This window comes from Paraphaeosphaeria sporulosa, assembly GCF_001642045.1.
Source record: "Paraphaeosphaeria sporulosa strain AP3s5-JAC2a unplaced genomic scaffold CC84scaffold_3, whole genome shotgun sequence".
Lineage (NCBI taxonomy): Eukaryota > Fungi > Ascomycota > Dothideomycetes > Pleosporales > Didymosphaeriaceae > Paraphaeosphaeria > Paraphaeosphaeria sporulosa.
Window position 1 is genome coordinate 1,540,443 of NW_017253362.1, and position 27,851 is coordinate 1,568,293.

General features: G+C 55.7%; 14 protein-coding genes across 14 annotated transcripts; 7 read left to right on the top strand and 7 right to left on the bottom strand.

Annotated features, from left to right (window-relative positions):
- Window positions 1–266: 266 nt before the first annotated feature.
- CC84DRAFT_1194609 (uncharacterized protein) lies at window positions 267–1,631 on the bottom strand (the record flags this gene model as incomplete). The annotated part of the gene is made up of 3 exons (XM_018181355.1): window positions 267–519; window positions 599–742; window positions 788–1,631. 3 exons carry the CDS (start codon window positions 1,629–1,631, stop codon window positions 368–370), a joined length of 1,140 nt encoding a protein of 379 aa, XP_018038765.1. The 3' UTR covers window positions 267–367.
- Window positions 1,632–1,723: 92 nt separating this feature from the next.
- On the bottom strand, window positions 1,724–4,219 carry CC84DRAFT_1141083 (uncharacterized protein). The gene is made up of 2 exons (XM_018176312.1): window positions 3,877–4,219; window positions 1,724–3,830 (listed from the first exon to the last, which is right to left on the bottom strand). The coding sequence occupies exons 1-2, from the start codon at window positions 4,170–4,172 to the stop codon at window positions 2,132–2,134; spliced, it is 1,995 nt and encodes a 664-aa protein (XP_018038766.1). The 5' UTR covers window positions 4,173–4,219; the 3' UTR covers window positions 1,724–2,131.
- Window positions 4,220–4,339: 120 nt separating this feature from the next.
- CC84DRAFT_1162361 (IMP-specific 5'-nucleotidase-like protein 1) lies at window positions 4,340–6,427 on the top strand. The gene is made up of 7 exons (XM_018177970.1): window positions 4,340–4,582; window positions 4,642–4,652; window positions 4,704–4,724; window positions 4,780–4,794; window positions 4,844–4,991; window positions 5,043–5,788; window positions 5,853–6,427. The coding sequence occupies exons 1-7, from the start codon at window positions 4,558–4,560 to the stop codon at window positions 6,144–6,146; spliced, it is 1,260 nt and encodes a 419-aa protein (XP_018038767.1). The 5' UTR covers window positions 4,340–4,557; the 3' UTR covers window positions 6,147–6,427.
- A 70-nt stretch (window positions 6,428–6,497) lies between these two features.
- Window positions 6,498–7,715, top strand: CC84DRAFT_1203789 (uncharacterized protein; the record flags this gene model as incomplete). Its single annotated transcript, XM_018181851.1, has 5 exons — window positions 6,498–6,558; window positions 6,754–6,906; window positions 6,976–7,235; window positions 7,533–7,637; window positions 7,680–7,715. 5 exons carry the CDS (start codon window positions 6,498–6,500, stop codon window positions 7,713–7,715), a joined length of 615 nt encoding a protein of 204 aa, XP_018038768.1.
- Window positions 7,716–8,331: 616 nt separating this feature from the next.
- On the bottom strand, window positions 8,332–8,980 carry CC84DRAFT_1173893 (uncharacterized protein; the record flags this gene model as incomplete). Its single annotated transcript, XM_018180064.1, has 4 exons — window positions 8,332–8,398; window positions 8,457–8,516; window positions 8,578–8,690; window positions 8,813–8,980. The coding sequence occupies 4 exons, from the start codon at window positions 8,978–8,980 to the stop codon at window positions 8,332–8,334; spliced, it is 408 nt and encodes a 135-aa protein (XP_018038769.1).
- A 649-nt stretch (window positions 8,981–9,629) lies between these two features.
- On the bottom strand, window positions 9,630–11,065 carry CC84DRAFT_1162362 (NAD(P)-binding protein). Its single transcript, XM_018177971.1, has one exon. It carries the CDS (start codon window positions 11,031–11,033, stop codon window positions 9,663–9,665), a length of 1,371 nt encoding a protein of 456 aa, XP_018038770.1. The 5' UTR covers window positions 11,034–11,065; the 3' UTR covers window positions 9,630–9,662.
- CC84DRAFT_1114858 (oxidoreductase) lies at window positions 11,021–12,838 on the top strand. Its single transcript, XM_018175408.1, has 4 exons — window positions 11,021–11,574; window positions 11,650–11,756; window positions 11,814–11,970; window positions 12,038–12,838. Exons 1-4 carry the CDS (start codon window positions 11,271–11,273, stop codon window positions 12,625–12,627), a joined length of 1,158 nt encoding a protein of 385 aa, XP_018038771.1. The 5' UTR covers window positions 11,021–11,270; the 3' UTR covers window positions 12,628–12,838.
- A 390-nt stretch (window positions 12,839–13,228) lies between these two features.
- On the bottom strand, window positions 13,229–15,016 carry CC84DRAFT_1162364 (uncharacterized protein). The gene has a single exon (XM_018177972.1). It carries the CDS (start codon window positions 14,962–14,964, stop codon window positions 13,498–13,500), a length of 1,467 nt encoding a protein of 488 aa, XP_018038772.1. The 5' UTR covers window positions 14,965–15,016; the 3' UTR covers window positions 13,229–13,497.
- Window positions 15,017–17,180: 2,164 nt separating this feature from the next.
- Window positions 17,181–18,838, bottom strand: CC84DRAFT_1162366 (FAD dependent oxidoreductase). Its single transcript, XM_018177973.1, has 2 exons — window positions 18,582–18,838; window positions 17,181–18,501 (listed from the first exon to the last, which is right to left on the bottom strand). The coding sequence occupies exons 1-2, from the start codon at window positions 18,738–18,740 to the stop codon at window positions 17,332–17,334; spliced, it is 1,329 nt and encodes a 442-aa protein (XP_018038773.1). The 5' UTR covers window positions 18,741–18,838; the 3' UTR covers window positions 17,181–17,331.
- Window positions 18,839–18,996: 158 nt separating this feature from the next.
- On the top strand, window positions 18,997–20,399 carry CC84DRAFT_1162367 (S-adenosyl-L-methionine-dependent methyltransferase). The gene has a single exon (XM_018177974.1). The coding sequence runs from the start codon at window positions 19,044–19,046 to the stop codon at window positions 20,151–20,153; it is 1,110 nt and encodes a 369-aa protein (XP_018038774.1). The 5' UTR covers window positions 18,997–19,043; the 3' UTR covers window positions 20,154–20,399.
- An 18-nt stretch (window positions 20,400–20,417) lies between these two features.
- On the bottom strand, window positions 20,418–21,310 carry CC84DRAFT_576648 (uncharacterized protein). The gene has a single exon (XM_018186732.1). The coding sequence runs from the start codon at window positions 21,041–21,043 to the stop codon at window positions 20,540–20,542; it is 504 nt and encodes a 167-aa protein (XP_018038775.1). The 5' UTR covers window positions 21,044–21,310; the 3' UTR covers window positions 20,418–20,539.
- Window positions 21,311–21,655: 345 nt separating this feature from the next.
- Window positions 21,656–23,794, top strand: CC84DRAFT_1203795 (uncharacterized protein). The gene is made up of 2 exons (XM_018181852.1): window positions 21,656–22,523; window positions 22,578–23,794. The coding sequence occupies exons 1-2, from the start codon at window positions 22,135–22,137 to the stop codon at window positions 23,377–23,379; spliced, it is 1,191 nt and encodes a 396-aa protein (XP_018038776.1). The 5' UTR covers window positions 21,656–22,134; the 3' UTR covers window positions 23,380–23,794.
- A 657-nt stretch (window positions 23,795–24,451) lies between these two features.
- Window positions 24,452–25,348, top strand: CC84DRAFT_576672 (uncharacterized protein). The gene has a single exon (XM_018186733.1). The coding sequence runs from the start codon at window positions 24,604–24,606 to the stop codon at window positions 25,102–25,104; it is 501 nt and encodes a 166-aa protein (XP_018038777.1). The 5' UTR covers window positions 24,452–24,603; the 3' UTR covers window positions 25,105–25,348.
- On the top strand, window positions 25,349–27,584 carry CC84DRAFT_576677 (uncharacterized protein). Its single transcript, XM_018186734.1, has 2 exons — window positions 25,349–26,795; window positions 26,863–27,584. The coding sequence occupies exons 1-2, from the start codon at window positions 25,593–25,595 to the stop codon at window positions 27,577–27,579; spliced, it is 1,920 nt and encodes a 639-aa protein (XP_018038778.1). The 5' UTR covers window positions 25,349–25,592; the 3' UTR covers window positions 27,580–27,584.
- The last annotated feature ends 267 nt before the right edge of the window (window positions 27,585–27,851 follow it).

Below are 27,851 nucleotides of genomic sequence, written 5' to 3' on the forward strand. Positions count from 1 at the left end.
GGTACTCGCCTCATTGTTGTTGGAATATTGCTTAAGAGTGATGTATCGTCCGGGAGCGATGACGCGCTATGTACGTTGAGATGGTGGCACCTACCCACATACCTGAGGCGCTTTCCTTATCAGCTGCATCGGTCCTGCAACATGTCAATGCCATACTAAGGAAAATTTCAAGACTGGATAGAATGTATCATCGTCGAGAAGATGGATGGATGGTTATGATGAATAACTGAATTGAGGAGGCTGGCTGGTATTGTGACTTTTTGCTTCACATCTAGAATTGTACATCGCCATTGTGCCATCAAATCAATCTTAACAATCGAGACTCTTTGGCCGACTCCGACGACATATCCTCTCGCCTCTGTCTTCCCTACTGTACGCTCACTCTGGTGCCGTTGCCAGGCAACTTAGCCCGCATTAGCACAAACGGCCGCACCCTCCGATCCGTACCAGGGCAGAATGCCGCGCTGAAGGAGAGCTGGTTGACAGTGAAGTAGAGGTAGCCGTCTGCGCCGGTGGACACTGCATCTGTCAGCTTCCATCTCCCTTTGCTCCTCCCTTTTCCTGCCCTCCGACCAAACTTTAGGGAAGATAGACTTACTAGTATCCACCCAATTAATCGTTGAGTCTCGCACAAACAGTGTCGAAGAAGCATTATTCGGGTTGAAGAAGCTAATAGCGTTCTGCTCCATGTTTCCGGCGTAGACAAATCCGTTAGTGTCCGTTTCCATACCGTCACTGACGCCTTTCTAACCCCTGTTCCAAATCTCATTTTGCGCGAGTAGCTCACTGTGAAGACTGCGATCAAGCAGTCTCTCGGTAGAAAGAGAGTATAGTGTCCGGCTCCCAAAACTGGTCCAGTAGAGGTCATTGCCGTCCGCTCCCAGCGTAATCCCATCCGCGCCAAACGGCAGATAAGTAAGCGGCTGCCCAGGCCCAGGGATGTAATACGTCGGCTCGCCCCACACACTCGCTACAAATCCGCGGTTCGATCGCACCTCCGCCGCGCCGTCGAGATGTCGCCAGCTCTCGCCGGAGCCTAGATCTACGACGACGATCCCGTTGCGGCCTTCCGTCGAGGAGTCGGTAATGTACGCGACACCCTGCCCGCTTTCGGTTAATTGAGAGCGTAAGTCGAAGCGCACGTCATTGAGGTAGGAATCCGCGTATGCCACGGTGGATGGGAAGATGATAGTCTTAACCACGGCATCGGTGGAGAGGTCCACGCAGACGAGTTTGGGGCCACCGTAGGAGGCGGGCACAAGCGTGCTGTTGGGCGTGAGGGCGCGCCCAGTGTCGAGAATCCACAGGCGGTCGAGCGGGTCTAGGACGACTGATTGCACGCCAATTAGGTAGTTTTGGTAGTTTGCGCCCGACGCTGGGTATGTCGAGTAGTTGATGGAGCCACCTGGGGGACTGTTGATCTCGGCGGAGGGGTAGGCGCGTTCGGTGTTGTTGCCGATGAGCTCGGCGACAGTGTATTTGTCGTTGCTGCCGTTGTTGGTGTTGTTTGCGTCGAGGCCGGGCGGGTAGTTTGAGAATTTGCGGCCGGAGCGCGAGACGGTGATTCCTGGGCCAATGTCAGCATTTGTGAGGGACGTGAAGAGGGAAGGTACCTGTGGGCCACTGATCATTGTACAGGTGTACGACCTCGAGTGGAACTCCCGATCTAGTGTGGGGTAGCTTCCCCATTCTCCGAGGCATCTAACTCGGAAACGATGCTGCGGTCAGTAACGGTATCGACAACATGTTTCAAATCACGAAGAGAAGAAGCTGCACGATTGGTGTACCTGGCTTTACATTTATTGCTACATGGCGTCTGTCACAAGCTGCAGGTACGTCAACGGGCCGGGATGCTGCGTTTACCTTCCCCGCAGCTACAATGGAAGGGTCTGCGCGTCATGATGAAGTTTTCGAAAGAATTGACAAACATGGCGATCGTCAGGTCTGCATCGTTTCCGAGTTAGATGCCTCGGAGAATGGGGAAGCTACCCCACACTAGATCGGGAGTTCCACTCTAGCCTCCACCTCGTCTCCGCGCGACATGTTCCGTCCATACATCATCGATCGGGATGCCAAGCGGCGGAGCGCGAATCGTTAGGTCGCGCGTTCGCATCGTGAAAGTTATACAACTTCAACCCAACCAGCTCTTTACTTTGTCCTTCAGAGTTTGCCGTCCAGGCGAGCCATTCCAGGTAAAGCTCTCAACCGCCGCCCCTGTGGCTAGCTGTCCGTGAGCGGTAGCAGTTGCTTTCAATGATGCCTTCTCTAGCTCGATCTCCAAGTCGTCCTCTCTGATCGAGCTCTTCTTGCTACTCTTCGACACGATCGATATACACGGCTCTGACGACTTGATCACCGACCGTCCGCCGAACTCGTTGAAGAGTAGCGTTTGAGATATGTCGAGTGAGATAATCCAGTCCAGATATGATTTCACCTCTCCGGTTGAGGAGAACTTCAGCTGCCGTTGAGGGTCATGTTCCAGGTTCAACAGCTGAATGAGAGAGGGTGGTAAGGAAATCTTGTGCTCAGTGCCAAAGTGGGGCGGGCCAATGTATGTTCTTGTACCAATCGTGAGACTTTCTGGTGAGCTCTCGGTCGAGGAGGGAAGCGACAACGCGGCTCTCCCTTCGAAAGGCCGAATGAGAGACGCTAGGAGCTGATCGGTAGCTGTGAGATCTTTAGTTTTGGCCTCTTTAATTGTTGCGGTCAACTTCTCCAAGGTCAGCTCCCTGGTTGCTTCCAAAGTCACATCCAGTCCTGCGCTCTTGAGTGTATTTGCGACTGCTCTAAGATAAGCATAAAGCGAATCGACAGCGTTCAAATGACTGAACATGGCGAGTAGAGTACGCAAGAGCGGGGGAGGAGGCTGTTGGTGCTTGTGTTGTGTCATTGGAGGTGGGAGTCGGGTGCGCCTGAACAAGCGCATGCGATGTTCGTGTGCAAGCAGGATTCGCAAACCCTCGGCAATATCGTGCGCAAGCCAGTCCTGACTGCCGCCGTGGATCGAAAGGCTATTATCATCCTGGGCTATGCAGTCAATCAATAGTTTGCGATGAGTGGAATGTTCGCCCGGCACCGTGACGTGGATGACTGTGTCACGCAGTTCCACACCATAGGAGAGTAAGTTCCGACTCTCGAGGGACATTTCGTAGAACATTTCTTCCTCGAATAGGGATGCACGGGCAAGTTGAATCGATTTCTCGATGGCAAGTTCGTTCAGGGCGCCACGTATAGTTGCTTGGGAAACGCCTACAATCTTGTCGTTCTCGCTGATGCGCACGCGCAGCGTCTTTGGCTTGAGAGTGAGGGCGGGATCGAGGATAATGTCGCCGTCCTTGTCCATACGCAGCGGAGCCAAGCCGCGTGCTCTGAAGTGGTTGCTCGCTTCTGCGGGCCCGTACTTGACCGCGAAGGGCGCGTTCCGCACACCCCTCCGGGTGCGTTGCATCTGCCAGCCCTTGTCGGATATGGACAGGATCTCGTCCCAGTACTTGGTCTCCTTGCGGATGCTGCTCTCCAGGTCGGTGGCAGCCTTGAGCAGCGTGTCGGTGGCCCAGTCAAGCGCCCCCATGCGCGAGCCCTTCATGGCCAGCACCTTCCTCCGCTGGGTATATTCAATTCGCGCCCTCTCCTCGGGCCGCATCTGCGACGGATCCTGCTCGACAAGGGCTTCCTTGACCAGCCCCACCGAGCTGCGAGGCACATTCTGCGCCTGGAACATGGGGGTGTAGATGTTCTCGGACTCTTTCCTGCCCGGGTGTTTGGCCAGATCGCGGGAGAGGATGAGCGAGACGAGATTGAGCGCGTTGCCGGCTGCGAACGAGGCCCATCTGGACATGATCAGCGAGCACGATGCGGCAGGAACGGCGGACCTACTCGAGCTTGCTGTGCACCTCGACCCTCGCCTTGCCCAGCTTCTCCAGCATCGCGGCGTGCGACAGCACCTCGTCCTGGTCGCGCTGCTTCCCGCCCTCGACCGACTCCAGGATGGCATCGCGCCCGGCCGCGATGTCGTCGAGCAGCGCCTGCTCCTTGATGTCGCGCATCCATTGTTTGCGCTCTGCGGTGAGCTGCCCCACCTGCGCGAACATGTCCTCTGTGCTCAGGGCCTCCTTGGCGGGCGCGGGCCACGGCCGCAGCGCGACGGACGACAGCGGGTCTGCGCCAGACATTGCGGCGGGACGGCGGGCAGCGGGCAGCGGGGAGCGCGCTGAGGTTGCGCGTGTGCGGTGCTGCATCTGATGCAAGGGACGACAACGGGCGGCCGCGGCCGGCGCTAGGCGAGCTGTGGGGACCAGCGGTATCGATTAAGCTACCCCTGCCCGCAGCCTTTCACCGCATCGCACCGGCCTGCAAAAGACAGCTTGCCCCTCTCCGCCGTAGTCTGCTCACACCGCGGTCGGACAAGCCCTCCGCAGCCCAATTGACTCGCTGCGGCGTCACTAAAGTGCTCACGTGGCCCCTCGTCCCTTGTTTCTGCTTAGCGGCCTGCTCCTCCCACCTCCGAGACCCAGCCCTCTGCGCGTTCTTCTCTTCTCCGCCTCTTCTCAGCCCACCATGACGACCAGATACCGCGTAGAATGTAAGTCATGCGCTCAGACTTGGTGTTTGGCTCCAGTTTCACTGACACTGGCTCTCCAGATGCTCTCAAGGTTCGCTTGCTCACGTAGCTTGATGCCTGCTGACCCTGACATGCAACTCAGACACATCGACGAGACCAGTTGGTGCGTGCAAGAGCTATGGCCGCGGATGAAAGAACTTGGATCTGACGTGTACTAGATTGAATGGATCAAGGTACTAACATCACGCACTTTCAGAACCTCATATAGTAATGCTTGACCAGGGTCTGCTAGCAGTCCCATTCGTGCTACACTCCCAGCCCACCGCCGTCTTTGAACCCGATGGTGAAGCCGTCGAGGCCACTGCGACCCGGACGCAGCGACGATATGCGGAAATCATGCGGGATGTCGAAGACATAGTGAACGACCACAGTAGGATTGTACCACACCACATACTGTTCCAACCACTGACCACGTGCCCAGTCACCCACCAACAAACCGGCACCCAGCACCGCTCCAAACTCAAGCTCCTGGTTCCTCCTGTCGCAAACTTCTTCACCCCTCTCGCTCTCCACGATGCCTTCATCTGGCAAGACCAACGCCGTTTCATCAGCATGCGCCGCTTCGTGCCCCCCTCTTTCAACGACGTGCGCCTCATCCTCAACACAGCTCAAGTCATGTCCCTGGTTCGCAACGGCCCCATCGAGCTCGTCACCTTCGATGGAGACGTCACCCTCTACGACGACGGCCAGTGCCTCACGCCCGACAATCCCGTCATCCCGCGCATCCTCAACCTCATGCGTAACGGCTCCAAGATTGGCATTGTGACGGCAGCCGGCTACACCGAAGCGCACAAGTACTACGAGCGCCTGTATGGCCTGCTCGACGCCATATACGCCTCCGACCTCCCGCAGTCCGCAAAGCAAGGCCTGATCGTCATGGGCGGCGAAAGCAACTACTGCTTCCGCTTCGACGGCGGGGTCCCGGACATGCTAGCACTAGTACCAAAGCAGGAGTGGCTGCTCAAGGAGATGGTGTTGTGGGAGGAGAGCGATATCACGGCGCTGCTGGACATTGCGGAGGCGAGTTTGCGGGATACGGTGAAGAATATGCGCATGGAGGCAACGGTTGTGCGGAAGGAGCGCGCGGTGGGGATTATTCCGCGCGAGGGGCATAAGTTTTGTCGGGAGACGCTGGAAGAGACAGTGTTGATTGCGCAGAAGATATTGGTATGTCTCTACACAACGCCTTTCCTGTCCCTTTGCCTGATCCAAAACGTTGACTGTGCAACAGGAAATGTCCGAGGTAGGCACACGCCTCCCCTTCTGCGCCTTCAACGGCGGCAACGACGTCTTCGTCGACATTGGCGACAAATCCTGGGGCGTGCTTGCGTGCCAGCAATTTTTCGGCGGGATAGAAGGCAGCAAGACGTTGCACGTGGGCGACCAATTCCTCTCCGCCGGCGCGAACGATTTCAAGGCCCGCTTGGCGTGCACGACGGCGTGGATTGCGAATCCCTCCGAGACGGTGGGCCTGCTGGATGAGATGGCGGAGCTGGAGGAGGTGCAGGCGCGGAAGTTGAGATAGACGTTTGATACTCAGTAACAGGCCTAAATTCCGTCTCATATCCCTGTTTATTACAGACTCTCCACGTGGGCTCCTGGAACAACACCGAATACAGACATACCCTGGCCGTCACTTCCCGAAGTACCAGCTTAGAGTGACTCAGCGTACCTCCCCCGCCTACAACTAAGCCGCGATGCCACATCCTCGCTGGCCATCTTCCTTGTTTCACCTTTTTATGCGGCCTTCCATAATACACTCCTAGCACGTACATTCGTATCCAGACCGCTTATATCCGATATCAATTCCCCAAAATTCATGCAGTGAAACGCACGGGCTTTCCGTCATATTTGCTTTGGAATGTCGCTATCAAACATGGCAAATACTAGCTCCTGGAGAGGTTTCTGCACTGTCTACATAAATCTGGCACAGGGCTGTGCGTTCTGTGGCTGCACACAAAACCCTCACAACGTACTCTCTCCTTGGGATCCACCACACAACCTATTTCCTGACACCCTTTCTCAGCCACTTGAAATCCCAGCTTCGCACACTTTCTTTGGCATTATACGGGTTTGTCGTGTCACTCGTGAAGCACAACTCGAGCAGGACAACCTGCTGCATACCACCACAGTGCATCAAGAAGCGGCGAAAGCTGCATCACACGATACCCAAAACCGTCGCAACCAGCGGCTAGCTATGCCGCGCCGAGACATCGCGGTCCGTGACGAAAACATCGCCGAGAAGGACGTCCTCATCGCGCAGCAAGAAGACACCATAAAGGCTCGTGAGAAGACAGTTGACTAGCAAGACATGCGCATCAAGATGTACGAGGAATAGATCTAACTGAATGAAGAACACGAAGAGTCGCTCATCAAATTGTATGGAGAGGACAGGGAGATGGTCAAGAAGATCTATAGAGAGGACAGAGAGGCGAGAGAGTCGCTAGTCAGGGCAACTATTGAGGCGGTGGATCGGGAACTGAGCGCGGCCATCTATGATGGTGCTCTGAGCAGCGATGGAGAGCCCAATGACGATGGAGAGGGTGTCATAGCCGCTGAGAGAGACGATGCAGTGCTTCAAGTCGTTGCTGGACAACAAGTCGAGCCACGCTACGTCAGTCCCACCGCGACACACTCTCCGTCTTCTTCACTACATGTACTAATCCCGACAACAGAAACCCCACCGCCAACAACGATGACAACCTGAGCAACCCCACCACCAAGGAAGACAAACCTAACAAGTCTGCGTGAGGCCCGTCCCGATAGACTCTTCTTCACCGCCAATCACACATACCGATGCGCTTCGGACAGGAAGCACACTGCCGCCACTTCTTGAGCTGAGTCCGCGCGCTGGGTACGGAGTTGTGACAAGTGTCGGCCTAGGCTACCTTCAGCAAATGAATGTAGTAAGATATTGGGCGAGGCCAGTGGTCTCTCGCACTGTTTTCATGTGACCCCAAGAAGGTCGTATGAGGATGGGTGCCGGTACTGCTGGAGTAAGGAGACGATCTCACAGGTAAGTACAGGGTTCAGAAGTTACTAATTACTAATTGAGTAGATACTAAGTAGGGGGCATGGTATTAGGGGCCAGTAGTAGTAGAAGCGTGTGACCCATACCTAGAGTAATAAGGTAGACAGCAGTCTGGATTTGTCATCGTCATTATACCTAAGAAGGTCGTGCACAGCGGCTTGTCTCTACTTAAGTGCAATATCACTCCTCCCGTATTGATTGATACATAGTAATCGAACCTTCTACGGAGTACCGGAGTACCTTGGGGAGTCGAGCCGAACCGGGAGGATGTTACCTGTGGTTCATAGTCACGCCTGGGATGGAATCAACGAAGCATAAGAAAACACAGAATAGATACTCCTACGCTGCACTAGTTCTTATTGTATAATCGGTACTACAAGGCGCGCGTGAAAGTTATCGGTGCAAAAAGAGTCAGTGAAGTGGACGTCATGAGTCTTTCCGTACACACGACGCTTGAGAACATAACAGAGAACAACAGCCATGCACGCTATCGTCGTCCAAGTCCGTAATGTTGTTCCTGAGCTTCGTGTGGAACAGTGCAAGTGCGCGCGCTCTTCGTGACACAATCTTCCATGCTAGATTCACGCGCTGTTGCTGTACTACGCTGCTGCGTTCTCCCGTTCTAGAGGTGTCAGATGATGTGACGGCGGGGAGTGGAACCGAATCAGAGACTAACTGGCTAGTCCGTGTTATCCCGATCGTCGTCCAGAGCAGCGCTGGCGGCCGGGACGGTAGATTCATCGTTCCTACTGCCATGTGTCGCGCTATGACTAAGCTATTCAGGAGGCACGGAGAACGACTTACAATGCTCCAGCGCCCGCGTCTCGGCTGGTGGTCTGCTGTGAAGCAGGCATTGTAGTAGTCCTGCATATATATTAGAGTCTGGTATACGGGGTGCATGGCTGCGAGTTGTGCATCGACATACCCAGTCCCAGCGTCAATCCCCTTCGCCTCAAGCATCCCCTTCAATCGCGCAATCTCCTTATCCTTCTCTTCTCCCTGCCTATCCTGCTCCGCCACAATCTGCTTCAACAGCGCCTGGATTGTTTCATCGTTCGCATGGAATTGCGCGAGGTCGGCAATGTTTGCGCGAGACCGGCAATCTGTTGCCTCTGGGCTGCGACCGTGGTCTCAAAGTCGTGCTTATGCGCTTGGAGTACGTCGATGAGCTCCCTTTGGGACGCGATCGTGTGGGTTCGCAGTGCAATGTCGCGTTGGAGTTCGACTGCGCGGTCGGCTTGGAGTAGGATGAGCGCCTCGAGGAACTTCTCGCGCCGCGTAGGGCGGGTGCTGCGGGGAGGTAAGGGCCGGCGGATTCCGGATGGCATGGTATTAGGAGAGCCTTGGTTTAGGGTCCGGAGGTATCGTCTCTCGTGCAATGCTTTTCAAGTGCTTGTCGAAAGGGGCGTCATTCAAGAAGAGATGGTCGTCCATGTGATTCTGTGGAGCAGAGATGAGCAGGAGAGCGGTTGATGCATGGGCGGCAGCGCGGGAACTAGATCTGAGGCCCCAACGTGAGCTTTGTGCGTGAGATTTGGTGAAGGTATGGCCGAGCTGTGGTTAGTGGGGAAATTTTCTTCACGAGTCTAAGTCCACCTCTGGCACGCACGGTAGCCGAGCTTAAGAGGTTGAATGTTGCTTAGAAACGTAGGCTGAACCTAGGAAGGCGGACGGCGTCATATAATGGCTTTGATGCTCGGTCAGGTCCGTGGTGTAGAGCTGCGCGCTGAGCGCTTGTACCAGCGACGAGCCCCGACTTTGGAGCAGATTGAAAAGTCGAGACACAGTCTTGTCTCCTCGGTGCTGCAGAGGTGCAGATAGAGTGTCCTTTTTTCCACAAGGCCCAGGAGCCTGTCTAGATAGGTATGTTTGGTCGTTCGTCACGCCGTAGACTGTTTTCGGAAATCTGTCTTCTCACCTCACGACGTGCAATCACGAGATTTCTGGGCTGTGGCCGTGGCATGCCGAACGATACAATGCTTCAACATTCTATACACTCCTATATCCCTATCACGTCTTCCCAAATACGAACACCCCCTTCCCCTCCCGGTATCCCTCTAGCGTATCCTTCACCTTCCCAATCAGTTCTTCACCCTTCGTCTCCCACTCCCATGCAATCTTGTCAACTGGCGTATCCTTGAACGTCCCTCGCCTCGTCATTTCCAGCACGTCCGCCACGGTCTTCTTCTTCTCCTGGGGATGCCGCTGCGCCCACCGGCTCACCCAGAACCCATGGAAGTGGATATCCTTGAAGATAAGCATGGAGGCCGGGATGGTCAGCGGCTGCTTGCTCATCGCGCCATATGTGACGAAATGTGCTTCGGAGGCGAGCAGCTTCGCCATGGCGGTGGCCGCCTTGCCGTTGACACAGTTGAGCGCGAGACGGATGGGTACGCGGCCGCCGTTCGTCCACTCCTTGGCCATGTCGCGGATCCCCTGGGCCTGCAGCTCGGCGTCGGTGATGACGATATCCGCGCCAATCTCCCTGAGCTCGTTCTTCAGCTTTTCTTCTGCCGCCTTGTCATCCCGCCCCCGAATCACGTTGATGCTTTTCAGCCCCCACTGCTTCCCGAGCTGGATCGCTGCGCGGCCTACGCCAGAGTTTGCGCCGTTCTGGATGAAGAAGTCGCCTTCTTTGAGGTCGACAAAGTCGCGCAGCATACGGTACGCGGTGCAGGGGTTGATGCTGACGGTGCCGGCCTGCACCGCCGAAATCCCCTCACGCATCGCGTCGTCGAGCTTCACGACGTCTTCCACGCGCGCTGCTGCGTGTGTCCGCCATGTCCCGAAGCCAGGCCCGTTCATGATGACCCAGTCGCCCTTTTTGAAGCCCGCCTCTTTGGGTTTCGACCCCAGCGCGATTATCTCTGCGACACCCTCATTCCCTGCGACGGCAATGGGGTTCGGGGTGCTCAGCGCGGTCGTGAATGTGGGTTTGGATGGGTACACGCCCTGGATTTGGTTGATGTCTGCTGGATTGATAGGCGAGGCGAGGAAGCGCAGTGTCATGAGATCACCGTGGGGCGGCGAGATGGAGTGCGAGTGCAGCGAAAGTACCGCAGGCGGATCGCCGTACTCCTTGAATGTGAGTGCTTTGGCCTGTTCGTAGCCATACGCAGCGATGCCCCGTCTCTGCGCGTGGACGGGCGCTTTTCGGAGGCATTGAAGTGGCCGAGCACCCGCTCTCGCAACCCGCGGAGCTGTAGATAGCGTTTTCGATGCCATTGTCGTGGATTGAAAGCCCACTATGCGGCGTCGGTGGTGGCTTGCAGAATTGCAGCTCGCATGATGTTCGCGCGACGTTGGAGCTATGACGTTGACGCGAGCCGAGGTTGGTGGGGCCGCAACCTCAACACCACGCCAAGCATCTAGAGCGCGCATCCCCGAGCTGCGGCTTGCTCGACGCCACCGAACGCCAGCGACTCCGCGGAACCCCAAGCGATTTTAGCCTATTGTAGCTGCTAATTTGAGTGCAGCTGCGGGGGGGAAAGCGTACATCTTCTACCCTTCTAGCCCCCAATGACCAGGTTTTCGAGCACTATATATCGCAGATCCTCACATCGTGAAGATGGCTAAATTTTCGCTTTGCACATCGATCTGTAAAGACCCACTCGAAGAATGGCTCCCATAAAAGTCGGCATTCTAGGCTACGGCTTTGCCTCTAAGTCCTTCCACCTCCCCTTCATCCGCGCCCTGCCATCCTCTTATACTGTCACCGCCATCCTCCAGCGTGCCGAGGCCCCCTCTGATCCGTCCTCTGCCGCCAAAGGCTCCCATTGCACTGTTGATTTCCCGGATATCAAGCACTACCGAAAAGCAGAAGACTTCTTTGCGGATGCAGAGATAGACTTTGTGGTGGTGGCCACGCACGCGGATACGCATGCGCTCTTTGCGGAGCAGGCGATGAGAGCGGGGAAGAACGGTACGTGAGTGCTGGAGTAAAGATGAAAAATGGGTGAATATCAAGTCAAGATGAAAGCTAATCCTTGTGCCCCAGTCATCGTTGACAAGCCCTTTGCTCGATCCACGGCAGAGGCAGATTCCGTGATCAAAGTCGCCAAGGAGACAGGCCGCATCGTGACTTGCTTCCAGAACCGTCGCTGGGTAGGGTTTTACTTCTATAATTCCAGGGGTCACGCACGTTGATAGAAAGGGTCATAGGACGGCGACTTCCTCACACTCCGAGCCCTCCTCGAAAACTCTATGCTCGGCACCCCTGTCGAAGCAATAATCCACTATGACTTCGACCGTGCGCCTTGGCTGCACCGCATGACGGCGAAGGAATACACGCCTGGCTCAGGCCACTTGTACGGTCTCGGTACAGACCCTCTCTTCCCCATTCCCCTGCGTTTCATACGAAGCTAATGAGGACGTGTCGCGTAAAGGAACCCACTCCCTCGACCAAGCATTCACGCTCTTCGGCCGCCCCGCCCACGTAACCGCATTTCTCCGCTCCCAGCGGGCCGTCGAGAACCCGGATGCGCCCAGCGCAGTTGAGGATTCGTTCACGGTCATCCTGCAATATGGCGGTCCACAGAAGGACTTGCTCGTCACCGTGAAGACGGCCGTCGTGTCGCCAATGGACAAGCAACTAAAATACTGGATCCGCGGAACGAAGTCGAGTTACACCAAATGTCAACAGCGCAGCACGTGTCCTCAGGAAGAATCGATATCCGCCAATCTCGCACCTACTGATGCCGATTTTGCGCGCGAAGACGACCGTTTCCGTGGAACTTTGGCTAGTTATGAACAGGTCGACGAGAAGATTCAAAGTTTCGACGAGGCGAGTCAGCGCTGGGTTGGCCGGGTACCAAACGTGAGAGGCAGGTGGATGGGGCTATATGAGAATGTCGCGGGGTATATAAGGGGCGAGGGGGAGCTGGAGGTCAAGGTGGAGGACGTGCGGGATGTGTTGAGGTGCATTGAGTTAGCGAGGGAGAGCAGTGAGAAGGGGATGACCGTGGCATGGCGTTGAACTAGGTTGAGCTAGTCGTGGAACTGAGGGTACAGACCGGATAGAGAGGCGGGGATGTGTTGCAGCAGAACGAGAGGGCAAGGTACGTGGTGAGCGGCGGTGCGGTAAGATAGGGCAATTCAGAGGGAGATAAAACACCGAGTCTTCTTAGGGTCATCTGCTCCTTGTTTTGACGTGCAATCTGCGCGGGAGGGGTGAGAGTATGGGCGACATAGGAAGTTCGTTGATTACCTGTAGCACAAACAAGTTGTCATATAACATATATCCGATCTATCCGGAGTAATTAATTCGTTAAAGCAGGGCAGTCAAAACGGGCGCAAGAGCGACTATAGTAACGCGCCCTGTTTATGTAAACGCCTAGAATGGAGTCGGGGTAATGTTCAGCGTAAATAGGCTTGTGCGGAGAGTATACACAGTAACAAATACCCTTAGTGTTCATAGTATGTGAATGCACTCCCCTGGACTCCTCTAGCCGCCTTGCTGCGCTCCTCGAATCCATCCAAGACCACACAACGCATCACAAAATTGGGACAGTGCAACACAGTACAGAGTGCCTGTTACTATCATTCTGCTGACTTTGCAGAGTCGAATCCAATTTATCGTCGACTTGGAGTCTAGCGAGAATTTGGGATATTAAGTAGCTGGTCTTATGAAGCGTAAAATCTGCGGGTCCAAAGCAAGTCTCTGATGACAGTCTTCTTGGCCCCCGAGCGGATTGATAGATTAGATCACACATTATACACATACAATACCCATAAACAAATCCATGCCCACGAGCGTTCTCGCACATAGCCGTGCTCCACGCTCAAAAGTACAGATACAATCTTCAGGGCATAACAGGTGGTTAGCTCCACATAGATGCCTTTGGATTCACGCCTGCCGCACCCTCTCTAACTGTCCCGCCAATTCTCTTATATTCCCAATTTCGACCTGCACCCTCAAATTTTCAATCTCGGCATTCTTCTCCTCGACCTCTTTTGTGCGCAGCATGAGCGCATGCCGCAGTCCGCCAACCTCTCTGCGCAACCGTTCGAGCTCGGTCTCTTCGTCCTCGCTCCGTGGGACGGCCTCCAGGGCGGAATTGCACTGTGCAATGAGGCTGGGATCGATCTGCGCGAAGCCGGCGCGTACCTGGTCATTATGGTCGTGCGCTGCCGATGCGTAGTTGTGATGGATGTTAGGATGCGCATGCGGCGATCCTTCCGCCTCCGACAGCTCGTTCTCCTCGTCATCCGAGAGCGTGAGGTTCTCTCCCAGCTGCTGACCCGCCGCCTTCCGCGCGCGCTTGATCTGCGCCCGGATATTGTACACGTCGCGCTTGAAAATGTGGATCCCTGGTAATTTCTCCTCGAGGATCTGTACAGTGCGGCCGACGCCGCGGTCGCGGCCTTGCCCCGCGACATTCTTGCGCAGCATCTCCTGCTCGACGATCTTCCAGACTAGTCCGCCGCTTTCGAGGCTGTGGCTTGCTTTGCGGTTGCTGCTTCCGTTCGGTGTTGAGAGTGTATCGTCAGGCGGAACGTCATCATCTTGAATAGGTTGGCCTTGATCAACGCTGCCCATGCGCTGCCGCTCCTGCTCTTCCAGGGCTGTCACGCCGCCAGTGCCGACACGGCCTCCTTGCACACCCCACGTCCGCTTCCGCTGCACCGCCCATCCTTGGGTGACTCTTCCCTCATGATTATGTGCACCCTCGCCAACACGCAGGGCCCACAGCCCATCCTCGCCCTTCTTGCCCTCGATCCACATCTTGCAGCCCGTCTTGTAGCTCACCCTGTTCTTCCTCACTCTTGTCTCAGGCGTCAGCTTGTGGGTGTTCTTCGGGGCGCCGTAGCACACGCAAGCGAGCTTTATGCGAGATCGATTCTTAGCGGTGGTGTTGATGGAGAGGGCGTAGCCATGAGCCGAGGCGTGGGTCTGCGCGTACGTGTGAAGCGCTTGCCATGTAGGGTGTGTAGATGGCAAAGGAGGAAGCATATCGAATTGTCCCGGAGGAGCGGTGTTAGGCGGTATAGGAGGCGGTACGGCTATCGCTCTGGGTTCGGAGGGTGTAGAGGGTTCGGTGAAGTCATGGGAGTCATGGTGTGCAGCGGTCGAAGGACCTGGCTCATTCAGGTGTCGGCTAGACTGTGCTGATAGATTTGGATCAAGATGCAAGCCGTTTTGGTCTATGTGTGAGGGTAGGGCGTGCTGTTCGGGCGGTGAAGATGCGCCAAAATTGGACGTGTTGTTCTCGGGGAAGGGCGGGTACGCGGCATTGGCCAGGTGGTGCGAAAGTGAGGTGTACGCATCCTCGGGGATGGTATGTGAGGTATTAGAATGAAGAGCAGTCCGCATGGTGATTTAGGATGGGGGCGAGCTGCTCCGGATCGTGTGTAGATTTGGAGCGACGTCGCCAGTGAGCAGCGCTAATAATTAAGCTTATTTTAGCGCGTGCACGTGCATTTTCTCTGCACAACGCGAAATCTCCTTATCCTCATCTTGAACGCTTGCCAAGTCGAAGCGTTGGCCTCGTAATGTGGTCTTGAGGCAAGACAAGCACGTTCCATAGACCTCGCTGACCTCATCCAGTTCGTCACGGTCTGTGCGATCTCTCGACACGACGAAGTGTCCAGCACTAGCCGAGACGACGAGAAGGTGCGCAGTGTCTGTACCAGCTTGCATCAGTATTGCGCGTAGCACGCAAGCAAGCATGTGCATGCTCTTTGCAGCGGCACCAAATCTCAAGGCTGCTTCACGTTCCTGCGCACTATTTTACCGTATGAATGAGAGCAGCGGCGAGTAACACTAATCAATACCTGAACTAATCGAAGGCTATTGCAGTGGAACAAGTTATGTCTGATTGGAAAGTGCAACGAAATCGATCGGCTTCTGCATTTATCCAGTATTACTTCGAAGTCTTATCAAAACAACGATAGGCCAATCTTGATCGGCTTGGAAAGCTAAACAGGCATGAGGGCAGAGGCTCTCGATTTCACTCCGTAGGTATCGGCAGGAGGAGTTTTTCAAAGTCGGCAAGCCCCTGACTTGCGATAGACCACAAACATATAGGAAAAGAGATACACGGACAGCGCATGTGCCCTTTTGCGCAGTGGCTTCGAAAACGCAACTCGACCTTCGCTACATGCACTCATTATATCGGTGCTATCGATAGCCCTCAGCTAGTATGTTCTTTGGCGCGTGGGTGTTGGCGGAGGACTCAGGTGTGTAGATGGCTTCAAGTTGACACACGTCCATGCGTACACATGACAAATGCTCCTGAAAGGGAATAGAAAGGATTGGCAAGACTGAAAAAAGCACCGGCAAGATATGAGGCTAGGCATACAGTAGCGGCAGCGGGCGTGCAGGCTGTGTCATCGTAGCTTGCGGAGGGTGAAGTGGTGCAGGATGTGAAGCTGGAGGAATAGGGGGTGGAGCTGGACTGGACGGCATGAATATCTTGTAGCAACGCATGTATCATCATGATATTCGCTCTCGAAACCGGGCTCGTGCTTGAAACATTGTCCGATTTCCTCTCATCTTTGAGTCACTGACTCCACGCTACACATAGATTCCCGGTGTACCAAGTTTCAGGTTCCACTGTACGCGTTCACGTCATCTGGAGGTACACTCCTTCTTACAAGACATTCCCTTGGCTTGCACGCCATTAAGGAACGCCGAAACACTATAGATTCTTAGGATCATATTTTCTGGCGTGGAGTTCTAAAGTGCAGGCCTCTAGAACAGAAATAGTCCTCATAGGAAGGTAAATGAGAAGCTTCGGTAAGGAGCCAGAAGGATGACTCTCACGTAGACGAGGTGGCGACGGATTTAGGATCTTAGGCTAGCGCTCCACATCAGAGAGTATGGTGAGGTTTCCGAAACGCTTCTGGAAGCATGGATTACTGAGATCTTCTTGTATAAGTCTAATACTTAAAGTTATAAGTGTCAAGGAGAAAAACTACCAATGCTGTCAGATGCGAAAGTGTTCGGGCAGGCAGGCGAAAGACGACTCCCATACATACCATCTGTTGAAACCCTTCGACCACGGGCTCATAGCGTCGGCCGGACATTCACGTAGGATGCGAAACTTTGGGGGCGAGGAGAAGGCTCGATACCACACCTAAATTCGGTACAACAGCTTCGAGAAGACAATGACAAACCGAGGATTATTTGCCGACGTGTGTTTCTCGATAGTGGGACATAATACTGGACATGACCATGTTGCTATTGGATTTTGAAAGCGAAGGCCGAGAGGTTCCACATCAAATGTTTTGCAACGGTTTTTGAGGTGAGGGAAACACTCCGTAAACATAGCCCTATGGGCTCGGATTCTCAACAGAAGTAGGCTAGCAGGCATGTAATCGCTATCCGTGCATTTGCGGCCACTAGATTCGGAAGGGAGAGGGATAATTTCACATCGCGACGGCAGGGCGCATCTTTGGAAACAGAAGAAACCAGGCATATATATGTTTGATGAGCCCATTCAAAGCTTAGAACTCCCTCTCCAGACTCATGATGCAAATATGGGACAGAGGGCGAGGTTCCATATCGATAAATTGGTCAAGTCTTTTGGGAAGAGGAAGATAAGCTTGACATAAAATGCACCTTGAGTCATCTATATTCTACTGGGATAAGGCGCCAAAAGTACGCTCGCTGCAATCTATATGCAAGATTACCAACGCCACCATGAGATGTACATGGCAACACTCTTCCACTCGCGCCCTACAGCTTCGCCTCTCCCTTCCTAAACTCCTCTTCCAGCACCATCCCGACGGGCCCACCCCGCGACCCGTCTCCCGCCCACTCCTCCTCCGGTACCCGGTCCTCAGGCCACCGCCATCTCTCCTTGAACTCCTCAGGCGTCCTTCCCTCCACACATTCCAGGATACTATCTCCAATAACAGGCAAGAACTTGAATCCATGCCCACTGCCACCTGTCGCGATGAAGAGCCCTTTATACTTCGGGTGGTACGTGATGAGGAAGTCGCCGTCACGCGTATCGGTGTACCAGCATAGACGCGTGGTCGTGAATGGGCGCGAGGGCACGGCGAGAGACGGGTGAATGGAGGCCAGGAAGTCGTTGCAGGCGCGGCGGCCTTCGGCGGGTATGACCAGGTTAGGGTCTGTGACGTGTGTGTAGGGGAGCGATACGGTGATCTTTTCATTGGGGTCTTGTGACTCAGGGTGTGGGATGGTAGTGGGGTTGAGGTAGCCGTGGCCGTGGCGGGCGATCTTTACTTTGCCTCTGCTCGGGGGTATCATGAAGAGTGCGTTGGAGAGGTTGAGAATAGTGGGCCGGTTCGCAAGGGCGGCTTCTTCATCCGCGGAGATGGGCTTGTAGCAGAGGACTTGTCCTGTAGACTTGCAGATGCCGCGCAGGTCGATGAGGGAGGCGGACCAGGCGCCTGCAGCTAAGATGGTGAGATCTGCGCGGAGTTCGGAACCGTCGCTCAGGGTGGCGCCCGAGACGGTGTTGCTGTCGAAGTCGAAGAGGAGTCTCTTGACCGATGCGACTACGAAGTTCACGCGGTTGAACTTGTTCACTTCCTTCCGCAGCCAGACCATCGCGCCTTCCGCATCGGCCCAGCCAGAGCTCCAGTTCACGTATCCTGTGCTGCCGCACGCATCATCGAGGGTGCGTTCCAGTCCGCACACTCTTGCGATGTCTTTTGCAGAGTCCAGTACTTCGATCTTGTCGGTCCCGATATTCTGGACGTTGGCCAGCGAGTCGCCCACATACTTCTGCTCGGGGCCACATGCAGTCAAGCAGAGGCCCGTCTCATGGTAGTGTTCAGGGGCGAAGTCGGTGCGCCAGCGATTCTGTGCAACACTTGCGAGGCGGGCGTAGGGTGCGGCGGCATAATCGGGGCGGATGATGCGTGACGAGTCGACCTGGATGCGCTGAGCACGCGATCAAGACAAGGGTGCGATGGAGTGGACTGGACTGTTAGATCAGTTCACATGCCACTTACACTCGAGCCGTCCGTGGAAGGGAACGAATTCCTGTCTACTACGGTAATTGAAGTGTTTTTGTACTGAGGATTTCTGCAGAGCGCCCAGGCGGTGGAGAGGCCGAAAGCACCGCTTCCGATGATAAGCACAGACGAAAGGGTATCATATGAGGACGGCATGATGCAACATTAATATATTTGGTTGGTATGTACAAGTATATACAGACTAGCAAGAGGACAACACAATTTTTAGCCCTGCATCGAATCGTCTGATGGATGTTGCGGAGAAGCCGATATCGCGCAGTGCGGCTCTTGCCGGTCTAAAATTCACGCCCTACCGGACTTCCCATCGGACTTAAGGTGTGGAGCTTGGACCACAGCTTGGCATGGACCCTGCCAGGAAGAACATTCGAGGTGAGCGACTTCCTTACTTTCATATCGATATAATTCTTCTACGACTGCTTGTGCCTCAATTGGGTCGAGATGGCCAAGCTCCCAAAGGTACCGAAGCGGATACCGCCCAAGCCGCGCGTGGCACTGACCCATTCGCCGCGGTCACGACCGCAGTATCCAGGACCCCGACCAAGTCCACGAGGCATCAATCCGTCTGACACTGAACTGCGAAGGGTCGCGAAGGAAGTATGGGCAGAACGTCCCAAAATATCAGACATTCGTATGCTGTCTGAAGAGCAGAAACATGCACCGTCGTACATCAACAGGTTGCAGCGCTGGCGGCAAATACCCATCTTTCTCGGTGGGCTAACAGCCTTTGGTTTGGGCGTGTACTGTGTCCAGCTCTACTATTCGGTATCCAATGCGGAAGTACCAGAGAACCTACCGGAGGACTTCATCGACCGATTCGATAAGGAGGCCGACGGCTACGACGAGAAAGTCAACACGGCAGAGACGCTGCTCCTTCTCAACAAGCGGCGGAAGGACATGATGAGGAAGGTGCGCGGTCACGTACTGGAAGTCGCGGTGGGCACGGGCAGGAACATTCCATTCTATCCCACCAAGCAGTGCGCTACAGTGACGTTGCTGGACTACAGCGCGCCTATGCTGGCGGTTGCGAAAAGGAAATGGAAGGATACGCATCCGGAGTTCTTCAGTCGCGTCTTCTTCAAGCACCAGTCTGCGCTTGAGCCTATCATTCCGCCGTTCGATGCACAGCAGGGGTACGATACTGTGATCCAAACAATGGGGGTCTGCTCAACGCCGGACCCCGTGAAGCTCCTGCACAACCTCGAAGCTGCGACGAAGGAGGACGGTGGGCAGATATTGCTCCTCGAGCACGGCAAGTCGCACTACCAGTGGCTCAACAACCTGCTCGACAAGACTGCTCCTGGTCACGCCGATGCTCATGGATGCTTTTGGAACAAGGACATTGGGAAGATTGTCGAGGAAAGCGGGCTTGAGGTTGTCAACATGAAGCGATACAACCTCGGCACCACCTGGTGGATAGAGCTTCGTCCCAGGCAAGGGCGAGGATACAAGCAAGCGCCTTCACCCTTTGTTGGGGGCGAGAAGACTGTTGTGTCACAAGCGCCCGACTCAGTGGTTCTACAGCGGCCGTGGTGGAGTCTTTGGGGGTAACTAGCAAACACAGCATGTTAGCTGTGCAGCTGCAGTGCAGCCGTTGAAAAGCGGATATCGTCGTCGGAAAGACGACAGCTCGTTTGTACACTACAAGATACCTGCGGAGCCAGCTCCATCGTGTCGCCTCCGACACTGTGGGGAAGATGCGGATGAGGGGCAAACCGCCCCGATGAGAACATAGTTGCAACTCAAGCGAGAGATCTGGAGATCAAAGATCCTCCACATTCCAATCCAACAAGACTAATTGGGTGGACTGCCCACCCGCTTCCTCGACGCGACCCAGTACCGCTGTTCGCGCGGACCAAGAGGATAGTCCCTTATGAGCTCACCTCAAGCCTCAAGACAAAGACAGGGCGGCAGCGCATGCAGTAGCTTGCCGTCCACTAAAGGCCTCCCTGTAGCTGACATGCATGACTCAGCCGCTCTTTATCTCTGGATATCAGCGTAGCAAACAACCAGCGCGCGATGGTTCTGAAGCTTGAAGCTCGCTTGGTCGCCGCGGATGAGACTCCGCATCCGAAGCGCAGCTGGTAGCTAGCTGCTGGTGCGCGCCCGGTCGCGCCAGACCTTCCCACATTTTTGTGGGGAAGTGACGAGCAAGCAGCCGCCTTGTGTGATGCAAGCCGCCCGATCGGGATGGGATGCGCAACGATTCGCAAGGGGCAACGAGTGGGCTCGCGTGCGTTGTCATAAGCGATGGATGCACCGGCTTGTGAAACAGGGATCCCGGCAGCTTTCCAGAAGCAGGCGCGAAGAGCTCGCCGTTTCGGATGGCGTTGATCGCACCACTGCTGTCCCTCGCCAGCAACAGCGCGGACGCTGCGGCTCCGTTCATGCTCGCGGGTGCACGGTTTGCCATCGCCATGTGTTACGGAAGAACTCGGCATATGCGCCGCCGTTTGCGGTGGGTAGAGCCGAGGAGCCAGCTGAGTTTTAAAAAATCTCTAGCAGAAAAAAGTTATAGCTCACCGCCCGTCGTTGACCCGGCACGGCGTTCAGGGCTAAATTATCCAAAGCCTGGCCGCTAGCAGGCCTCCCCTGTATAACTGAAGATCGAGAGAGATGCGACACCAATATCATCACAGCCTGTGGAAACCTGCCTGTTTGGATGCCCGAGGCGGTCAACGGAGGATCTTCGTCCTCATCAATCTGGAGGTTGGAGGTGACGACATGCTCTGCAGTCTGGCAGCTCTCTCATTCTCGCTCACTTAGGGGCTGAGGATGAGGCAGAAGTGAAGTAATGACAATGCCCCTCAGCGGGCGCCAGCAGAGACGGGCGCATACGTAACGTGCTGCTGTGCAGGTACTGCGTGTTAGCGCAGACGGGAGCAGCTTCGGAGACGACAGCTCGTGGTATCGATAGAGGCACATGAAAGTTTGGTGTCTTGGTGGCCGTCTAGCCACACTCCGGTGAGCCAGGCCAATCACAATTGGCCCGTTCAACGCCAACAGGCTCTAAAAGTAGTATGCTGTCATATGCCCAGTCAGGACATCCCTGACATACATTCACTGCGCACGGCCTTCATCCCTCTTCCTCTTGAAACCGTCCCGCTCCACTCCACTCCCTCATCTCTCACGACTTCCCCTCAGAACCCATCCAGGGACCAACAGCAATCCATCTGGGCTGTATTCTTCCGTTGTCCATTCGACACGATCACATCGCAGGTCTCATTCTGCAACTTTATTGTGTCAGCGCAGTCCACTCAGGAGGCGACAGCAGGCTTCACTTGGAAGCACCCGCACACACACGACGGCTGGGCTGATCGTGCATCCCGCCATCTTTACTTATTGGATACGCCAACCCTTGGGCTTGAGCAGGCAGCAACGGTACAGGCAAGGACGGGAACGGCATTCCGCGTCCAATCACAGCCACTGGTATTCCTAGCACAACAATTCGCATCCCTCGCCCGCGCAACTCCTCCTCTTCCACCAGTGGTGAGCACTCTGCGTGTTCGCAGTCCCAAATACCTGCATCGCCATGGTCTCACAATATAATACGAGGCGAAAGAGCCTGTCGCTTCCATCACTCGGCATCGCACTCCCTGGACGATCCGTACGCTCGCCGCCCTCCGACAGCCAGCACATCGCAAAGAGGCAGAAGCGCTCACATTCCGGCTCTTCGTCCTCCTCACCGAGCTCGCCGCCGCGACTATCTGCGTTGCGTTTCGACGACAAGAGCAACGCCGGCCGCGTTCCGGATTCGCCGCCACCGTCGCCCGGCGGCGAGGCAACAAAGGTCGACACCCAGGGCATCGACGATACCATCGTTGTCGGCGTCATCGAGCAACTCGAGAAGACGGGCAATCGTCCCCACCTCCTCAAAGAACTCGCCACCGTCCTCTCTCCCACGATTCCCATTGTTGAAAGGTATGTTCGCAGCTCATGCGCTAGCTTTCCATTGCCCATCCTGACGCGCCACAGCTCCGCGAACCCTGCAGCCATTATCTCATCACGCCTTGCGACATACTTGAAGCGCAACTGGTCCGCCCTGTCGCGGTGTCCCCTCGACAAGAAGCTTGTTGGCACCCACCCCAAGCGCGTGTATTATTTCCTTACCACCAGCCCGCACCAGCCCATACCGGAGGATGCAGGTATCATCCCCTCCGCTGCGCGCATCATCTCGCCGTCGCTCTCTTCAGCAGCATCCGACGACAACGATGCAGATTCGCATACGCGCGACGTGAGGTCTCCCTCACCGGAGCTTGACCTCTCAGACTACGACGATGCGGTTAGCGATCCATTCACTAACGCGACCCACCAACCGACGACCCACAACATCGCGCATAACCGACGAGCCCAGTCGCCTCCGCTAGAAGTCGATGAGCGCGAGTTCACACGCACGGCGTCCTCGCTGCAAGAGCGGCGCCGCAGCGCGCAGGCGGAGCGCGAGCGCTCGAACAGCGCCGTCGTTGAAAACACAACGCGCCTCGACGTCGCCATGGATATGGACGGCATCCCCGAGCTCGTCGAGACCGAGGAGAGCGCCGCACGCAAAAACTCGGAGACCGCGGCTGCGCTGTTCGGCCAGATGCAGCACGCGGCGTTCGACCCGGTGCTCGCCATCAGCAGCCCGCTGCTCAAGCCTGCACTCAACATCGAGATGCCACCTTCGGTGTTCAAGGCGAGCGACTCGTGGTCTGAGAAAGACGACGACGAGTGGGCGATGAAAAGTCCGGAGAACATCGAGCTTGATGAGCTGGATGATCTGTTTGGCAACTACTGAGGTCCATCGACATGTCAGCACGCTAAGGACGGGGCATTTTGCAGAGCGCGACGAAACCATTTGACGAATCTCCTTTTCGCGGGGGCAATTTTCCGTGGGATTTGCTATCTACCTTCCACATTCCGTATTTCTATCTCTCTCATACTTTTTAATGGCGTCGATATCCTAGAAGGAGCAGCGCGAGCGGGAAGCTCAGGATCTGGGCGAAATTGGCGTTAGCAAGGAAGGCGTCTTTCTGACTGTTTGTACGATAGCATGTGTGTGTTTGGGATATTGCTGACACTGGGTGTCTTGTTTACTGTCCTGGCGCACATTGGAGCAAAGCGAGGGAGTGCGAGAGGAGAGCAGAGGAATCAGATCGATCAAGGCGAACAACAGAACAGATAAAAGTGTTTGGACAAATGCAAAAAACAGTTCATATCTTCTACTCAACTTCACCACAGCCTCACCGTGCCTGCTCAATTTTCATCATCCTTTCCTCCATTCCATTTACCTTTGACAATAAATTGTTTGTTTGTCTTCCCTGACCCCTCTTCCCGCGGCCCTACTGGGATTGCTCTTACGTGCATGCATTGCGAACATGCACATGCAGGACGGCAGACGATGAGGCGAGGCGGTGAAGAGCTGCACGAACACCGCAACTCCTGACCAATCACCACACCAGCGCAAAGTATTCTCAGCATCCTCTAACCCATCGCTTGTGTATAGTCTAGGCCGGAGGTGGAGGACTCCGGGGACTATTGCAGCTGTGTGGAGGTAAAGGTCGAGGGCGGTGTGTAAGGGCTACCTATGATACGCGAGTATCTTGCTCATTTGTTGCGGAGCGGTACAACCGGCAAAACGAGGTCGACAGAGCAAAGTGTGAGGCCCAGTACAAATCTCATGCGCTGCATTTTACGAGCTGGCTGCAGTCTGTGTAGATGGGTCTCTTTCCCCTGGCGTTGTGTAGACACACGAGGACGACTAACAAGTAACCTCGAACGTCCCCTCCCTGCTATAGTACAAAGTAGTATTCGAGCCAGTGAACCATTCGCTCCACCATCGCTCCAGGTACAGTGATACAATGAAAAGTGTCCTAGCGGAGGGAGGAAATACTAGTGATTTCGCTATACGTCTTCATTAGTCCAGAGTATTAATCTCAGCCAACAAAGCGCAGCTCCACCGTCGTTCCAGGTACGGTACAGTACGTCCAGCGATACGACGGCGAGGCTGCGATCTAATGCGATGCGCCCCGCCCCGCTGCATCTCTACACCGGCCATCAAGCGCTCTTAGGTGCAGTGATGGCCGGGATCACCCTCTGGGGCGCGGTGAGCTGGCACACACGCGTGCCTGACTTAGCGGCCCCATCAGAAGATGCGAGATGCGCTGGACGGTGTCGTTGCGTCAAGCCATTGTTTACCGCCATATCGCCGCGACGACGCTGGCGTCGACGGTGTACTGTGACGAGTTGCCCTATTCGGACTCCTGGACGGTTCGCGGCGTGCGAGATCGAGACTGAGGTGAGGCGTGCCTGTCCTTTCCAGCCACCCCCAGCCACCCCGTCGAAAGCTCAAGCGAAGATCGTCGCAACGTCGACGCCCAAAGCCCAACGGACGGGGAAATCGTGCACAGTTTGTCACGTCACTCTCCTTTTGACTTTTCTCGCTCCTTACGTTGATTGCGCGCGCATCCGTTGCTGGAGAAACAAACTATCCGCTGGAATTGCCCACGCTGCTGTGGCCTGATTGAGTTGAGTTGACACAGGGTCTGGACTTGGTGCGACCGACTTGGACTTGCCGAGGCTGGGAAAGAGCTGGAGGCTTGGGAACATCCCGAACTGCAAGAACGAAAGAGTTTGGAAGACGCTTTTGGGTTGCTGCAGGGCTTCGCAACGGCTCGGGTGACGGTGGATGCATGAGGCTTGAGCCGCACGTGGTTGTCTGCGGCAAGCGTAACGACTACCGTGGATCACCACCACCATTAACCCACCTCCTGGACCTCCGGCGTCGGGATAAGCTTGAATAAGCTCGGAATCAGCCACACGTGATTCTCTACTACCAGGAAAGAGCCGCTCCAGGGCCATCTACACCACCGCCACAGGCGGACTATTACTACCAAATACTCACCCCCCGTGACCTCCACGGTGGATTCCTCGGACAGCAGCGACTCGGGGTACTTCCCCTCGCCCGAATCAGACAAGGAAAAAAAGCGCCGCCACCGCGCCTCAGTCTCCATGTCGCATGCACCCTCGCGCGCCCGCAGCCACAGCAGGGCACCGAGCAACGCGCGCGGCTCTGCGCCCATCGTGGTTCCCGTCCCGCCCAAGCCGCCGCTCGAGATCGTATTACCAGCTTCTCCGCGGCCCCGCAGCAGAGGCCCTGTATTCGTTGATGCGCCGGGGCTCAGTGGCGGGAGAGGCATGTTCAAGCGGCTTATCGTTGCGTGCGACGGGACGTGGCTGAACAGCGATAACGGGATGATCAATGGGAAATTGTCTGTCCCCAGCAATGTCACGCGGATGTCGAGAGCGATCAAGGCAGTCAGCCAGGACGGGGTGCCCCAGATCGTGAACTACCACTTCGGCGTAGGCAGCTCGGGCGGGCGGCTCAACCGCATCATCTCTGGTGCCACGGGCGAAGGCCTGGGTGACAATGTGCGGGAAGCGTATTCCTTCCTTGCGAATAATTACCATCCGGGCGACGAGATCTTCTTGCTGGGGTTCTCGCGGGGGTCGTTCACGGCGAGAGCAATAGGGGGCTTAATCGGGGAGGTGGGACTGCTCACGAAGAAGGGGCTTAATGCGCTGCCCGAGGTCTTCGAAGACGTCCAGCATCGCAGAGACCCAAAATATGTCCCGAAAAACCCGGACATGCCGTTCCCACACAAGCCGTCGGCAAGCAGCCCGCGGTACGCGGACGAGCTTGAGCGGCGAGGACTCACACGGCTAGATATAAGGATCAAGGTTATTGCGGTGTGGGACACGGTGGGTAGCTTGGGTACACCGCGGTTTGGATTTCTTCAGAAACTCGGGCTGCAGAACTCCGAGAGCAAGGAGATGAGCTTCTACGACACGAAGCTGAGTAATTGCGTCGAGAACGCATTTCAGGCGCTGGCGCTGGATGAGAAACGGTCCGCGTTCAGCCCCGCCGTCTGGGAGAAGCCGCCGGGAAACAAAACGACACTGCGGCAGGTGTGGTTTCCCGGCGTGCATTCGAATGTTGGGGGCGGATATGACGACCAGCAAATCGCGAATATCACGCTCGCGTGGATGATGTCGCAGCTCGCGCCATTCTTGGACATGCGCGACGAGTATCTGTTTGAGCTTGACGAGGAGAACGAGCGATACTACCGGCGCGAAGGACAGGATATCCGCCCGTGGTCGTTTGGCGAGATCTACAACTCCGCTACGGGGGTGTACGCTCTGAGTGGCACCGCGGTATGGACTCCCCCTTCTTCTTTTCCCTTCAAATTCAAAAACCTCCGTGCTGATAGACAGGAAATAGCTCCGCACACCCGGCCATTACATGGAAACAGACCCCTTCACCTGCCGCCCCACCGACCGTCCCCTCACCTACACGAACGAATACATCCATGCCTCGGCCCGCACCCGCGTGCGTCTCGGCGGCCCCGGCCCCGCCGACAAGTCCTTCTACGAATGTCCCGCGCTCACCCAAAATTACCGCCTCGTCGTCGAGTACCCACCAGGCCCCAACGCGGACCCGGACATCCACTGGAAACTCAAATGGAAGGACCCCCTCGCGGTGAAAATTCTACCTGAGGCGCCGCTATGGGGGATAGAAAAGGAGCTGTGTCGCAGGGATCCCGAAACTTACGATTATGCTAAGAGACCACCAGCGACGAAGAAGGAAAAGAAGAAGGGGCGGCCGGTGAGTGCGAGTGTGGCGAGCCCTACGGCGGTGCGGTCTAGCAGGAGGAGTTTCACCGAGCCGGGCGCGGGGCTAGGGCGCAGTTCCACTGTCGTGGAGAAGAAGGGGAGGAGTAAGAGTAGAGTACGCACAGCGGAGTACGAAAGGGGTGGCACTATTGGGGGCGGCGGAAGGAGTCGAGCGGGCAGCTTTGACGAGAGAAGCACGGTTATCCGGGAGAGTATGCCGCATCGAAGGGAGAAGGATAAGACTTGGTGGGAGGGGGCGAGGAGCATTGATCCGCGGGAGGGTGATGGGGGAAGGAGTCCGCGGAGGAGTAGTATGAGGGTTTAGGGTGGGTGGTTCAAAGAGAGGCGTGCGGAGCCATGGCTTCGGCTTCTTTGTAGGATATGGATGTTTCAGCGAGCGAGCGAGCGGATTGAGCGGATTGGATACCCTTTAGTAATGCATCGCGTGGCACTTCATTTCAATGTCTCTCTCGCCCGTCTCTTTTGTTTTACTACCAATTTGTCTACTAGCCGGAACGGGATTGTCACCAAGGTTCGTTAAATCTGGGACTGTTGCTTCAGGCAATATCTGAAGTCTTGGCTTTGAGGAGGCGAGAG

Excerpts from the sequence above, each read along its gene's own strand:
- CC84DRAFT_1141083 (XM_018176312.1), bottom strand. The coding sequence starts at position 4,172 with ATGTCTGGCGCAGACCCGCTGTCGTCCGTCGCGCTGCGGCCGTGGCCC. Across the intron at positions 3,831-3,876 it reads GAGGTGCACAGCAAGCTCGA|ATGGGCCTCGTTCGCAGCCG; the intron begins GTAGGTCCGCCG and ends GATCATGTCCAG.
- CC84DRAFT_1162361 (XM_018177970.1), top strand. The coding sequence starts at position 4,558 with ATGACGACCAGATACCGCGTAGAAT. Across the intron at positions 4,992-5,042 it reads AGACATAGTGAACGACCACA|TCACCCACCAACAAACCGGC; the intron begins GTAGGATTGTAC and ends CCACGTGCCCAG. Across the intron at positions 5,789-5,852 it reads TGATTGCGCAGAAGATATTG|GAAATGTCCGAGGTAGGCAC; the intron begins GTATGTCTCTAC and ends ACTGTGCAACAG.
- CC84DRAFT_1162362 (XM_018177971.1), bottom strand. The coding sequence starts at position 11,033 with ATGCGCGCTCTAGATGCTTGGCGTGGTGTTGAGGTTGCGGCCCCACCA.
- CC84DRAFT_1114858 (XM_018175408.1), top strand. The coding sequence starts at position 11,271 with ATGGCTCCCATAAAAGTCGGCATTCTAGGCTACGGCTTTGCCTCTAAG. Across the intron at positions 11,757-11,813 it reads GCTTCCAGAACCGTCGCTGG|GACGGCGACTTCCTCACACT; the intron begins GTAGGGTTTTAC and ends AAAGGGTCATAG. Across the intron at positions 11,971-12,037 it reads AGGCCACTTGTACGGTCTCG|GAACCCACTCCCTCGACCAA; the intron begins GTACAGACCCTC and ends TGTCGCGTAAAG.
- CC84DRAFT_1162364 (XM_018177972.1), bottom strand. The coding sequence starts at position 14,964 with ATGCGGACTGCTCTTCATTCTAATACCTCACATACCATCCCCGAGGAT.
- CC84DRAFT_1162366 (XM_018177973.1), bottom strand. The coding sequence starts at position 18,740 with ATGCCGTCCTCATATGATACCCTTTCGTCTGTGCTTATCATCGGAAGC. Across the intron at positions 18,502-18,581 it reads CTTCCACGGACGGCTCGAGT|GTCGACTCGTCACGCATCAT; the intron begins GTAAGTGGCATG and ends CAGCGCATCCAG.
- CC84DRAFT_1162367 (XM_018177974.1), top strand. The coding sequence starts at position 19,044 with ATGGCCAAGCTCCCAAAGGTACCGAAGCGGATACCGCCCAAGCCGCGC.
- CC84DRAFT_576648 (XM_018186732.1), bottom strand. The coding sequence starts at position 21,043 with ATGCCGAGTTCTTCCGTAACACATGGCGATGGCAAACCGTGCACCCGC.
- CC84DRAFT_1203795 (XM_018181852.1), top strand. The coding sequence starts at position 22,135 with ATGGTCTCACAATATAATACGAGGCGAAAGAGCCTGTCGCTTCCATCA. Across the intron at positions 22,524-22,577 it reads ACGATTCCCATTGTTGAAAG|CTCCGCGAACCCTGCAGCCA; the intron begins GTATGTTCGCAG and ends GACGCGCCACAG.
- CC84DRAFT_576672 (XM_018186733.1), top strand. The coding sequence starts at position 24,604 with ATGCGCCCCGCCCCGCTGCATCTCTACACCGGCCATCAAGCGCTCTTA.
- CC84DRAFT_576677 (XM_018186734.1), top strand. The coding sequence starts at position 25,593 with ATGTCGCATGCACCCTCGCGCGCCCGCAGCCACAGCAGGGCACCGAGC. Across the intron at positions 26,796-26,862 it reads ACGCTCTGAGTGGCACCGCG|CTCCGCACACCCGGCCATTA; the intron begins GTATGGACTCCC and ends GACAGGAAATAG.